Here is a 14727-nt window from a genome sequence, read left to right as displayed (position 1 = left end):
AAAAAAAAAAAAAAAAAAATTCTAATTAGCTGAGCATGGTTGCATGTGCCTATAGTCCCCCAGTTATTTGAAAGGCTGAGGTAAGAGGGCTGCTTGAATCCAGGAGTTTGAGATTGCAAGGGAACTATGATGGTACCACTGCACGCCAGCCTGGGTGATAGAACAAGACCCCATCTCTAAAACATAAGTATATAAATAAATATAAAATCACTCCAGTGAGAAAAAGGATCATAGTTTCCTACAAGCAGGCATTTTTGTCTCTTTTCTACTTGTATGCAATAGTTTCTAATACCTGCACTCTCTTAAGACAACCCAAAACTCAGATAAAGCATCAAACACATTTTAAAGTGAGATTTAGGAGCTGTGGGAGTTCTGGGTGATGTTCTTCTGGTAAAGGTCTGAGTTCATGTTTGGATATTCTCAAGTCTGTTTTCTTTCATCTCCTCCACATTCCAAGACCGGGGACTGGAAAATTTAGGCCTCAGAGACAGGCACTGATAGCATTTTCCTTGAATCAGGGTCTTTAGGAGTTTATATAACACTAGAAGATAAAGTGAAAGCACACAGATATATGTTACTAATACGATTCTCTTTCCTCACTGTACCTTAAAAAGGAGACAACTTCCCTTCTAGTTTCCTACTTTTAAAGTTTAGTTAATAAAGAGATATCAAAGGATGTGGAAAGCCACATTTCTTTCCATCCTACTGAACTAGGCATGGAAGAACAATTATCTACTTGTATCTTAAAATATAAATAATATGTAACCACAAACATAACAGCCATAAGTACACCAAACAAAGAATGACCTAGGGAGCTTCCATTAAACACTAACATACACGTACCCTCATCCCAGGTCCTATAATCAAACATGGTCTGTAAACAGTTCTTCAAATGAATGACTCCTGCCTTCTAACCACCTAACTCACCTGCCTCTAATAAAGAAATGTACCACCACTACGCTTGCTCAAAGGGCAAAGAGCTTACAGTACAGAGATGTTAACCATGTTTCAAACCAATTGCCTCTGCAAAAACTATTTCTGTGTGTAGAGGCTTATGCTCTGAATTAAAGAATTATTTTAAAACAAATCTTTACATTTTGAATAATCTCAACAAAATGTTAAAAATCTACACTAAGGAAAGAGAGGATGAATACATTGCATTAGTGTGTTCTAACTGAAAACACTTCAATTTGATCTAGATTCCACTATACACTTCCTAAGTAACTACTTTTTTTGAGTTAATAGTCTGTATTACATGACATTGCAAATGAAGACTTAGTCAATAAAATAATATCTTCCACTGTGCCTTTCTGCATATTATTAGTATGCTTTAAGGATTTTTTTAACCTTTATTTTAGGTTCAGGGGTACATGTGCAGGTTTGTTATACAGGTAAATTACATATCATGGGGATTTGGTATACAGGTTATTTTGCTACCCAGGTAACACAGCAGTTTTTTCATGCATTATAGAGGTCATATATTTACTTTCCAGAGATAAAGTACATAACCTATTTTGGAAATACACTTTAAACAGGGAGACAGCTTGCTATCAAAATTGCATAGGAGCTCAGCAAAAAAAAAAGTGTTCATGACAGGGAAAAAAAAGTGTTTACCTAAGTCTTTATTAAGAAAGACTATATTACCATAAAAATCTTTGTTGAGTTATACAATGAGATTTAATAACAAAGTTGTACCAACAGTAGAAAAAAAAGAGATTATAGGTGTTTGACAGCATAAGTGTCTTAAAGACAAAGAGAAAAACTTACAAACTTACACCATTATCCATCTTCCTTTAAGCTATTGCTAAAGAAGTGTTTACTAAACTGGAAAATTCATAGTTGGGCTTCAGGGACATCTGAATTACTATTATACAGACAAAATGTTATGTGTTTTTTCATTTTTCTAGGGAAAAAGTCCATAAATTTCATCATAATTCCAGGTTTAAGATCATCACTGGACTACACAAAAGGGTATTAAGTTTAGATTTTAAAATAGACAATGGGGTAGTATTCTGCAGTCCACTAAAACAAAGATGACCATATATTCTGGTTTACCAAAATGATACTGGCTTGTGCCTACTATCCCAACCCCTCAATTCATTAAGTTCCCCTTTCACTCTCTAAAGTGGCCTAGTTGAAAAACGGACAAAAAAAAACAAACAGAAAACACAGGTGTGGTGGCTCATGCCTGTAATCCCAGCACTTTGCAAGGCTGAGGAGGAGCATTTGCATCCAGGAGTTCAAGACCAGTCTGGGCAACATAGTGAGCCCCCATCTCTACAAAAAAATTAGCCAGGTGTGGTGCATGCCTATAGTCCCAGGTACTCGGGAGGCTGAGATGGGAGGATTGCTTGAGCTGTGGGAGATTGAGGCTGCAGTGAGCCGTGATGGTGCCACTGCATTCCAGCCTGTGTTGACAGAGTGAGACCCTGTTTCAAAATGAAAAGAAAATCTGAATACACCTGTAACAAGTAAAGTCAATGAGTCAATAATCAAAAACTTCCCACAAACAAAAGCCCATAACCAGGTGGTTTCAATGATGACTTCTACCAAATGTTCAAAGAATTAACGCTAATCCTTCACAGGATTTTCCAAAAAAAAATACAAGAAGAGGGATGGTTTTCCCACCTCGTTCTATAAGATCAGCATTACCCTGACACCCAATCCAGAAAAAATATCACAAGAAAACTACAGACTAATATCCTTTATAAATACACATACCAAAATAATCACCAAATACTGGCAAACCAAACGAAGCAACATATAGAAAGGATTATGTGGCCAGGTGTGGTGGCTCACACCTGTAATCCCAACACTTTAGGAGGCTGAGGCAAGAGGATCGCTTGCGTACAGGAGTTCAAGGCCAGCCTGGACAATGTGGTGAAACTCCATCTCTACTAAAAATATAAAAACTAGCTGGGCACAGTGGTGCGTGCCTATAGACCCAAGTACTTGGGAGGCTGAGGCAGGAGAATCACTTGAACAGGAAGGCGGAGGTTGTAGTGAGTCGAGATCGCACCACTGCACTCCTGCTTGGGCAACAGAGGGAGATTCCGTCTCAAAAAAAAAAAAAAAGGATTATAAACCATGACTAAGTGGAATTTATCCCAGAAACGCAAGGTTGGTTCAACATTTAAAAAAAAAAATCAATCAACATAACATAACCACATACCATATAAACAGATTTTTTTTTAAATCCCACATCATCCTCCCAATAGATGTAGAAAAAGCAATTGACAAAACCCAACGACCTTTCATTATCATTATAAAAGCACCAAGGAACTAGAAATAGAAAAGACCTTCCCTCAACCTGATAAAGGACACCTATAAGATTCCCACATCATACTTAATGGTAGAAGACTGAAGATTTTCCCCACTAAGATCACGAATATGTCAAGGGTGTCCATTCCCACTGCTTCTATTCAACATTTTATTGAAGGTTCTAGCCGGGGCACTTAGGCAATAAAAGAAAAGAAAAAAAGACAAGACATCCAGATTCTAAAGGAAGACATAAAACTGTCTTTCTGCAGATGACATGATCTCATAAATAAAAGCACATTAAAACTATAAATAAGTTCAACAAGACTGCAGGATACAAAATAAATACACAAAAATTGGTTGCAGTTCTATACGCTAACAATGAACAATCCAAAAATGAAATTATAAAAACAAATCCATTTAAAATAGTATCAAAGAAATAAAATGCTTCGGAATAAATTTAACCAAGGAAGTAAAACTTCTATAAACTGAAACTACAAAATATTGTTTTAAGAAATTAAAAACCTAATACACAGACATTCCATGTTCACAGACCAGAAGACTTTACATTGTGAAAATGGCAATATTCCCCAAATTGATATACAGATTCAACACAGTCCCTACCAAAATTCCAACTGCTTTTTTTGCATAAATGGATAAGCTGACCCTAAGATTTATATGGAAACGCAAGGGACCCAAGAATAACCAAAGCAATACTGAAAAAAGAGAGCTGGAGAATTCACACTTCCCAATTTGAAGACTTATTACAAAGTTACCATAATCAAGATACTGTGGTACTGGCATAAGGATCAACAGAAAGATCAATGGAACAGAATAGAGAATCCAGAAATAAACTCACATATCTATAGTAAATAGATTTCCAACAAGCATGCAAAGACCCTTCAATGGGAAAAGAATAGTCATTTTAACAAGTGGTATTAGGATCACTGGATATTCACATGCTGGAGAATAAAGCTAGGGCCAGGAGTGGTAGCTCATGCCTGTAATCCCAGCACTCTGGGAGGCTGAGGTGGATGGATCACCTGAGGTTGGGAGTTCGAGACCAGCCTGACAAACATGGAGAAACGCTGTGAAAATACAAAATTAGCCAGGCGTGGTGGTGCATGCTTGTAATCCCAGCTACTTGCAAGGCTGAGGCAGGAGAATCACTTGAGCCCGGGAGGCAGAGGTTGTGGTCAGCCAAGATCGTGCCATTTGTACTCCAGCCTGGGCAACAAGAGCAAAACTCCATTTCAATTAAAAAAAAAAAAAAAAAAAGAATAAAGCTGGACCCCAACTTCATAACATATTCAAAAATTAACTCTAAATGGATCAGAGACTTAATTTTGAGACCTAAAACTATAAAACTTTTATAAGAAAACATGTAAATCGTTGTGACCTCAGAGTAGGCAATCATTTCATAGATACAACACGAACAGCATAAGCAACCAAAGTAAGTAAACTGGATTTCATCAGAATGTAAAACTTCTGTGCAACGGACACTACCAAGAAAGTGAAAAGTGGGAGAAAAAATTTGCAAATACATCTGACAAGGGCTTAGTACCCAGAAAATATAAAGAACTTTTACAACTCAACAGCAAAAAAGCAAATAACCATTTTAAAAAACAGGCAAAGGATTTGAATAGATATTTTTCTAAAGAAGATACCCAAATGGCAAATAAGCACATGAAAAGATGCTCAACATCATTAGTCATTAGGAAAACGCAAATCAAAACCACAATGAGACACCATTTCATACCAACTAGGATGGCAGGACCAAAAAGAAGGGGAACTAACAAGTTGGCAAGGGTGTGGAGAAACAGGAACCCTCATACACTGCTGGTGGGAGTGTAGAATGCTGCCATTCCTGGAAAAGTTTGGCACAAGCATCCTCCCACCTGAGCCTTAAGTAGATGGAACTACAGGGGTGCACCAGCACACCTGGCTAATTTTTGTATGTTGTAGAGACAGGGTTTTGTTTGCCATGTTGCCCAGGCTGGGCTCGAACTCCTGGGCTCAAGTGATCTGCCCACCTCAGCCTCCTAAAGTGCTGGGATTATAGACCATCATGCCCTACCTTTACAGCAGCATTATTCATAACAGCCAAACAGTAGAAATATTCCAAATGTCCATCAATAGATGAGTAAATAAAATGTGATATATTCATACAATAGAATATTATTCAGCAATAAAAAGGAATTAAGTACTAAGATATGCTACAACATGGATGAACTATGAAAACCTTATGCTAAGTACACTGCCATATTCTAAAGGCCACCTATTATATAATTCCATTCAAATGAAATTTTCAAAATAGGCAAATCCACAGACAGTGTTTGCCAGAGGCTGTGAGGAGGGGTAAATGGGGAATGCCTGGTAACGTGTAAGAGGGTTTCTTTGGGGGGTGATGAAAATGTTCTAGAATTAGTGATGATGGCTGCACAGTTCTAATATACTGAAAACTCTGCATTGTACAATCAAAAATGGTGAACTTTATGGTATGTAAATTACATCTCATTTTTTAAAAAGTGGCCTACTTTACAGGAAAAAAACGAGTCATGCTAACTAAAATCAACTCCTTCTTCTACTTAAGCATGCCTTCTCTCTTCTCTTTTTACTCCAAACCAAATCTCTGAGGTCACAACTGTTCAATACTATTGTCAAAGGAATGCTTTACATACCCTTGTGTATTTGTAAGGTGACAAGTTTCACAATTCCTTCCCTTTTCCAAATAATTCAGTCCATCCAAGATCAAAGAACCAGCAGAAAAAATAAAATAAAAAATAATAACTCAGTCCAGAAAAAATTAAGTGGTCTGAGCAAGACCAGCATCTACAGAGGGAGAGGCTAGAGACTGGTTCCATACATGCCGAGTGATCAATACAGTAAACCTACTGGTGATAATCATAGCCTGGTTTCTGTAGTAGACGAGAACCACAAACATGGAAAGAGAAAAAAAACTACAAGTCCTGTAGTGTTAGACTGGAATTTCAATTATTTATGGGTGTTGAAGTCATGGTAGTTTTTTTTTTCTCTCTCTGTATTTTATATATATATATATATATATATATATATATATATATATATATATATAATATACACATATATATATATATACACACATATAATGTAAACACATATTTATAGAAGTCTTATTTCCTTGGCTGTATTGAGTTATGAAGTGTGCTTACTTACAGAAAACATACACTAAAAAATTCAGGTGTGATGGGACATCTTAACTCTCTTTCACATGGTCCCAGAAAAATGGTTATTTACACTATCTTTGCAACTGTCTGTAAATGTGAGTTTGTTTCAACTATGAAATATGTGTACGTGAACATAGAATGACCCAGTCTAATAAAAAGTAAACAATTTAAAAAATGGTACTTAGATTAGATGTCTATATAAGAAGAAAAGTGAACTTTGGCCTCACTGATTTACTAATTTTGGTTATCTCCATGATGACTCCATAACTCTATAGTCATAGATGTTCTGGGCTAATCTACAGTAACCAATAAACTAAAATTTGGCACATTAATTTTATATATATGGACATGCCATATGCTGAAGGTGAAATCAACATGTAATTCCTTGGTCAGTTTTTATGCTCCCCCTCACCCCATTTTGGTTTCATTTCACTCTGAATATGTCCACACAACAAGCTGATTCTTTGTTTGCTTATGTCATGAGACTATCAGGGAATCAGGTGAATTAGAACTTGAAAAGTTTAGCTTATCTAAAGTTCATTTTTAATATCTTTACCAATTGTTCTTCCAGTTCAACTCATAACTTAGTGTATTTTAGTGAAGCAAAAATAAAATGAAGTAAAAGTAAGCCTGCAAGTTTAATTTTAATGCCTAAATTTCTGGTTACTGGAAGGAATAAACTAGAACTAAAGAAGGAGGGATTAAATATACTAATCCTAGCTTTACCAAAAATTTATTATTATGACAAGGAAGGCACTATATGTGTATCAAATGAGAAAAAATATCAATATGGAATTCAGAAATTGCAGATATTAGCAAAGAGCTAATAATACAACTTAGTAATGACTGCATGCTTCTTTCTACAATTACTTAAATGTTAAGTACCTCAAACCTAAATGAGGCATACTTTTGCCTTTTTTTCCCTCACACTGCCTCAAAAAACAGGAAGTCATAGATTGTTTATCCTTAATATCATTTATGTATTCATCTAATTGTAAGACTTTATTATTATTCTAGAAGTGAAAGCTAAATTATATTAAAATTAACAGGCAACCAAACTTTTATCAAACTAAATGGGAGTACAGAATTAAATTCAACAAATGTTTTGTGTGTCTACTACCTGCTGGACAGAGGTACGTACAACTCATTCTCTACCATTAGTGAATTTAGTCCATTAGTGAATTTAGTCTAATGAAACAGAATTAAGAACATTAGAAAGAAATAAAAGAAACATCCCCCACACTAACATCACCAAGAGATCAGAAATTCTGAAACTATGAAAAACAGCTTCACAATTTTTTCAGGTATATGCTATGCATGTCCATATATAGATATATAGATATATATACACACACACACACACATATATATATATATATATTTTTTTTTTTTAAGAGACAGGCAGGGTCTTGCCTTGTTCTGTTACTCAGATTAGAGTGCAGTAGCATGGTCATAGCTCACTGTAACCTTCAACTCCTGGTCTCAAGTGATCCTCCATCTCCCAAGTAGCTAGGACTACAGGCATGTACACCATGCCTAGCTAATTTTTTATTTTTATTTTTGTAGACAGGGTCTTACAATATTGCCCAGGCTGGTCTCAAACTCATGACCTCAAGTGATCCTCCCTCCTCAGCCTCCCAAAGTGCTGGATTATATGCATGAGCCACTGCTCCTGGCCCAGATTTTTTTAAAAATAGAAAAATTCAATTACATTGCTTTGTAATCCTTTATGACTATTTCTACCACTCCATATCAATTAGTATATTAACACTTAAAGACTACCATTTTGGTTTGTTTTAGAAATAGGGTCTCACTTTGTCACCCAGGTTGAAAGTGCAATGGTGCAATCACAGCTCATTGCAGCCTCCAACACCAGATTCCTGGCCTCAAGGGGTCCTTCCACCTCAGCCTCCCAGCTAGCAGGAACTACAGGCATGTACCACCACACCCAGCTATTTTATTTTTTTAAATAAAATTCTTTTTTTTTTTTTGAGACAGGGTCTCACTCTGTTGCCCAAGCTGGAGTGCAGTGGCACAATCTTGGCTGACTGTAGCCTCTGCCTCCCGGGTTCAAGCAATTCTCCCACCTTAGCCTCCCAAGTAGCTGGGACTACAGGAACATGCCACCATGCCTGGCTAATGTTTGGTATTTCTAGCAGAGACAGGGTTTTGCCTTGTTGGCCAGGCTGGTCTCAAACTCCTGACCTTAAATAATCCTCCCACCTCAGTCTCCCAAAGTGCTGGGATTACAGGCATGAACCACCACGCACGGCCAAAAATCACCATTTTTAAGGAGCTACATAGTATTAATTGCAAAGATGTGCCAAAATCTGCCTAACCAGCAACCTGTTGCCAAATGCTCATGGTTACTTAATTTGGTGGCATGATGGGGAGGACTGTCAGGAAAAAACGACAGCTAAAATTATTAACAGCTGTAAACTTAGCCCAGATGCTTCGTAAAGCCAGCTAGGAGTTCCTCTCCAAACACACACGCACACACACGCACCCCAAATTTCTAGAAGAAAAGGTTTAACGTCATGTTACCCTTATCATCTGTGGTCAGTCTCTTCCTCTGCCTGCTACTGTCCAGGCCTTAGTATTAATTTTATCCTAAACTATTTGTAGTAACTTTTCCTGACTTCCATCTCTGCTCATTCCAAATCCTACATATCTCTACATAAAACTTCCTGAAGGAAAATATAACCTCCCTGCTAGAAGACTACCTAATCTCAATTATTTGAGAGTAAATATTGTCAAATTTAGTATTTAATACTTTGGGCAATCAATTTGAATGACATAACCATTAAACCACCTCCCAATGTTTTCATCTGCTACTTTCTTTCAAACATCCTCCAGTAAAATCCTAATAATCAGTTATCTGAACAGCCTCCAACTTTCTACTCTATTATCTATGCTGCTCTCTCATCAGAAATGCACATCAAAGTACCACTATTTACAGATACAGAATCACAGATCTGAAAGGGAACGTAGAGATATCCTAGTCTACTCACCTTAATTTGCAAAGTAAAAATTACTACCATTTATGCAAGAGCCCACAAAACCCCCATTCTAGCATTCTTTCCATTACACAGTGTTTCTCAAATTCCTGTGTGCCCAACAATCAAGTCAATAGTTATTAAAAAGCAAACAAAGATTCTAGAGCCCCATTCTCAAAAATTTTGTTCTTGTAATTCAAGTTAGGACCAGAACTCACATTTTTTTTTTTACAAAGTACTTCAGGTGATGCTAAAGCAAGGTGGGGGGCATGGGCAGTGTCAAAGCTTTGTATCACAGGAAATAACACATCAAGAATACACTGAATATAACAAGAATATAGCAATCAGTATATCATCTGAAATTTCTCATTTCTTCCCCTTATGCTAAAACATCCAAATAAAACAGTTACTCACTGCTACTTGTGCTGAATCCATAAATCTCAGACCAAAATAGTCGCTTTCAATAAGGTCCAGGTGGTACATAATCTGATCAAACAACTCTTGTCCTTTGGCTTTTTTCTGAAATGGCAAGAAAATAAGTAAATCATTAAGTGGCTTATAAGATCAACACTCCTGAACAAAAGATGGTTTTAGTTATACAAGATCTCTTGAAGAAAGGAGGACTTGCAATACCAAAAGTATTACTATATAGCAGATAATGGATAAGACATTACAGTTTTCTAGTAAATCACTTAAGGCCAAAACAAATTTGTGATCTATATGTTCTCCTGGAGAGTTACTTCCAATCAACCAACAAAAATTACCTTTGAGGTACAAATATTTGTGTGTGTAAGGATAAATTCCTGTGTTGTCATCAATTTTTAGAGTCCCTACTTTAAAAGGGCCATAACATCACCAGAAAAAGAAAACACACAAAAAAAGGAAGAGTACTTTAGTAGAAAATATGTCAAACTACACTTGCAAATAGATTTTAGAGAAGAGACAGAAACTAGAATAATCAGTGAAGGTTTGATGGAAAAGAATCAGTCAGACTGGAAGAGAACGTAAGGTAAGAAATAATAAAACTGGGAGGCAGGAGGGAATATGAAATCATAAGATCTCATAACTACTGTGATGATACAGAAGACACCAAACAGTAGCTTAATAAATAGCTAAGAAACTTTGTATGGAAAAAGCCATTCTCAAAGTGTGGTCTCAAGATCACCGAGGATTTCCAAGACCCTTTCAAAAGATTCGCAATGTCCTAGGCTTCTCATATACCTGAAACAAAATAACACTTTGCAACACAGTGAACATAGAAGCATATAAGAGAACCCAAGTACCTTCTTTTTTTTTTTTTTTTTTAGGAGATGGGGTTTCACCATGTTGGTCAGACTGATCTCAAACTCCTGAACCCAGGTGATTCACCCACCTCAGCCTCCCAAAGTTCTGGGATTACAGGTGTAAATCACCTCGCCTGGCCTAGAACCCAAGTACCCTCTATTAAGCCAGACATGAAACAGATTTGCAGCCAGGCGCAGTGGCTCACACCTGTAATCCCAGCACTTTGGGAGGCTGAGGCAGGTGGATCACCTGACGTCAGGAGTTCAAGACCAGCCTGACAAACATGGAGAAACCTCCGTCTTTACTAAAAATACAAAATTAGCCAGACATTGTGGTGCATGCCTGTAATCCCAGCTGCTCAGGAGGCTGAGGCAGGTGAATTGCTTGAACACAGGAGGCAGAGGTTGTAGTAACCCAAGATCATGCCATTGGGCAACAAGAGTGAAACTCTGTCTCAAAAAAAACAAAAAACAGATTTGCAAAGCAAATGTGCTTCAAACAATGAAACTCTTCTAAGCTTTTTGTTGTTTTGGAAAATAGTTACTTTTATAACATGCTTTATATTATGTTAACATACAAGGGGTATGTTGTTGCTATATTAATAGATGTTAATTATTGATTGATCAGTTAATCAATAAATATTTTTAAATTTTTCAGTTTTAATTTCTAATATTGTAACTATTGGTAGATATAATCCACATAAGCAAAAGCATTGTTGGGATCCTCAATTTTCATAATTGCTTATCCATGCCCCTCCCATATATAGAATTCTAAATCACAATTTAGAATTCTACATATGGGAGGGGCATGGATGGTATTTCCTATTAAAAAATGAACATATAGTTGGATTGTTTATATCAATCTCTGCCTTTTAACTGACAGGTTTATTTCAACTTGTCCTTTGCTTTTTCTATGCTTCTTTTTAAATCTTTTCTTTTAGATAAGTAAATCCGTCATCTATATTTCCTTTTATCAAGACAAGAACTCTACCATGCCCTCATGTCCTCTAATCTCCCCTCCACTCAATTCCCATCAAGTTTTACAGATATACTTCTATTTTTTTTCTTTATTCTTAGCTAATTTTTTAAAGACAACAACTTCTACTTGGGTATTTCAACACCTTTAAGTTCACATGCCTTACACATGTACATTACATGTCTTGTAGCATCTGCCAGATTTGCAAATACTCAACTTATTTGAGTTCTTTCTCCAAATATGCTTCCCACGTGGGTTTTGTACAGCTTATCTTCTCAGGCCTTGGCCTTTCTATATTTCGGAATATTTTCACCAACCCCTCACACTCGAATGACAGTTGTATGGATAGAAATGTCAAGGATAATAGTTTCTTTCAATACTTTCTATAATACTCAAAAAAATATTATTCCATTATCTTCTTGAGTCAACACTGCTGTTGATAAGCATGATGTCAATCTCATTTTTGTTCCTTTGTAATGTTACTTGTTCACTTTTAGACTCTTCTCTAATAGTCTTTAATTTCACTGTACTGTGTACAAGTGGGTGTTTTTCTTAATTATATTGTATTCTATCTGGTCCTCTTCAATCTGAGATCTTTCAACTTTCTTTAATTCTAGACATCAACCTCTATTCTATTGTTTTCTCAAATATTTCTCCTTTGTCATTTTAAGTTTCCTACATTAATGGTGGCACCTTTTATTTTTAGCATACATTAATTATCCATTTAACAATACATATAACAGACAAAAGTTCGGAAAGCTTTAGTAATATGACAAAATTACATTAAAAACAATGACAAGGCTAGAATTTTAATTTTGCTATATCTTCCAAGTTCAAATTCACTGAGGATTACCTACCTCATCTAGATTTCACCTGAAATGTCACCTGAGATCAGTAAGTCAGATACCCCACTTCTCACGCAACTTCTTCTAGCTCATTCACAAAATTACTTTCAATGCCTAAGTTCTCCAACCACATGGGAAATTTCCAGTACACTGACCCAACTTCGCAGGCATCAGCCTTATTTCTCCTTTTTTTTAAAAGTATAACACAATTTTCCACATTAACTATTTTTAAGTATAAAATTCAGTGCCATTAAAAATATTCACCATGTTGTACAACTGTCACCACTACCCATTTCCAGAACTCATCACTATCCCAATCAGAAACACTATACCCATTAAAAAAATCATTTTCCACTTGCCCTCATCATTACCCCTAGTAATCTCTCTCCCATTAATACTTTCTGTCTCTATGAATTTACCTATTCCATGTATCTCTCATAAGTATAATCAGACAATATTTGTCCTCTTATTTCTGGCTTATTTCACTCATAATGTTTTCAAGGTTCATCCGTGTTATAAAATATAACAAAATTTCATTCCTTTTTAAAGCTGAAAAATATTCCATTGCATGTAAATACCATTTTGTTTACTTCCTCAAGTCCTAATACACATTGGGGATTTCTCCACCTTTTCCGTTTGGAATAAGGCTACACGAACACTGATGTTTAAGTATCTGTTTGAATCTCTGCTTTCAACTCTTCCTGGTATACACCTAGGAGTACAATTGTTGGGTCATATGGTAATTCTATGTTTAACTATTTTTATATTTTTTTATTTTTTCCGAGACGTCTCACTCTGTGGGTCAGGCTGGAGTGCAAGGGTGTGATCTAGGCTCACTACAACCTCCGCACCTGGTGTTAAAACAATTCTCGTGCCTAAGCCTTTCGAGTAGCTGGGACTAAGGAGCACCACCATGCCAGGCTAATTTTTGTATTTTTAGTAGAGATGGGGTTTTGCCATGTTGGCTAGGCTGGTCTTGAACTCTTTGCTTCAAGCCTGTCAAGTGCTGGTATTCCAGGTGTGAGCCACTGCATACAGTCATATGTTTAACTTTTTGAGAAACTGTCACTTATCTACAGTGACAGCACTATTTTACATTCCCTCTAAAAACGTATAATAATTCCAGTTTCTCCACATCCTTGCCAACATTTGTTACTTTCTCTTTTACTTTTTAAAAATAGCCACCTGACCGGGTGTGGTGGTCATGCCTGTAATCCCAGCACTTTGGGAGGCTGAGGCAGGAGGATTACCTGAGGTCAGAAGTTCAAGACCAGCCTGACCAACATGGTGAAACCCCATCTCTTAAAAAATATATATAGCCACCTGATGGGTTTGAGTAAGTCTCTCTCATTGTAGCTCTGACTCAAATTTCCCTACTGATTAGTGATGATGAAAATATTTTGATGTGCTTATTAATAGGTATTAGTATATGTGCACTGATTAGTACTGCATTTTAATATGTGCATTGATTTTAATGCCTATTCAAAATATGCATTTACTATATATCAATCAGCATGCCATTGTAATCTGTGTTAATATCTCACTGCATATATGAATGTATCATAATTTCTTTATCCAGTCCCACATTGGTAGATTTCTGATGTGTTTCTACACTGTGGCTTTTACAAACAGCTTCAGTGAATATTCTTGCACTTATATTTTGGCAAGTTTTTGTAAATATCTCCAAAGGATAAATTCTGAGTGAATTTCTAGATCCCATGTATATGCCCTGTTAATCTTTGTAGATTGCAAAGATTACAAAATTTCCTTCCAAAAAGGTCAAATCAATCTGTGCCCCAATTACGGTATGATAATGATAATGATTTCTCCACAATCTCATAGGAGTGAGTATCCTCAAACTTTTCAGGGAAGAAAATAGTACGTCCTCATTGTTTTGATTTACATTACATTAGGAGTGAGATTACCCTTTCTTCTTCTCTCCCTGTCTTTTGTCATCTGCTTTTATATTTTACCAATTTTCCTATTTGATTTTTTCCATGAATTGATTTTTATATATTCTAAACCAAGAAAATTAATCTTCTCTGTTTAGTATGTTGTGAATATCTTCTCCTGGACTGTCATCTTCTTATTTTAAGATACATTAAATAAATTTAACTATGATTTCTTCTAAAATTTTCAGGTATTTTTAAGTGGCATGTTATG

The 14727-nt window shown here is 36.1% G+C and overlaps 1 protein-coding gene across 1 annotated transcript in view; it reads right to left on the bottom strand.

Annotated features, from left to right (window-relative positions):
• Positions 1–14727, bottom strand: part of LOC119467178 (band 4.1-like protein 5) — a 46568-nt gene that overhangs the window by 9454 nt on the left and 22387 nt on the right. Inside the window, exon 3 of the mRNA XM_037728395.1 lies at positions 9875–9979. Within this exon, the coding sequence (XP_037584323.1) occupies positions 9875–9979 (105 nt within the window). The remainder of the gene's footprint in view (positions 1–9874; positions 9980–14727) is intronic.

This window comes from Cebus imitator, unplaced genomic scaffold, assembly GCF_001604975.1.
Source record: "Cebus imitator isolate Cc_AM_T3 unplaced genomic scaffold, Cebus_imitator-1.0 Scaffold264, whole genome shotgun sequence".
Classification (NCBI taxonomy): Eukaryota; Metazoa; Chordata; class Mammalia; order Primates; family Cebidae; genus Cebus; species Cebus imitator.
This window is presented reverse-complemented; position numbering and strand designations above follow the sequence as displayed.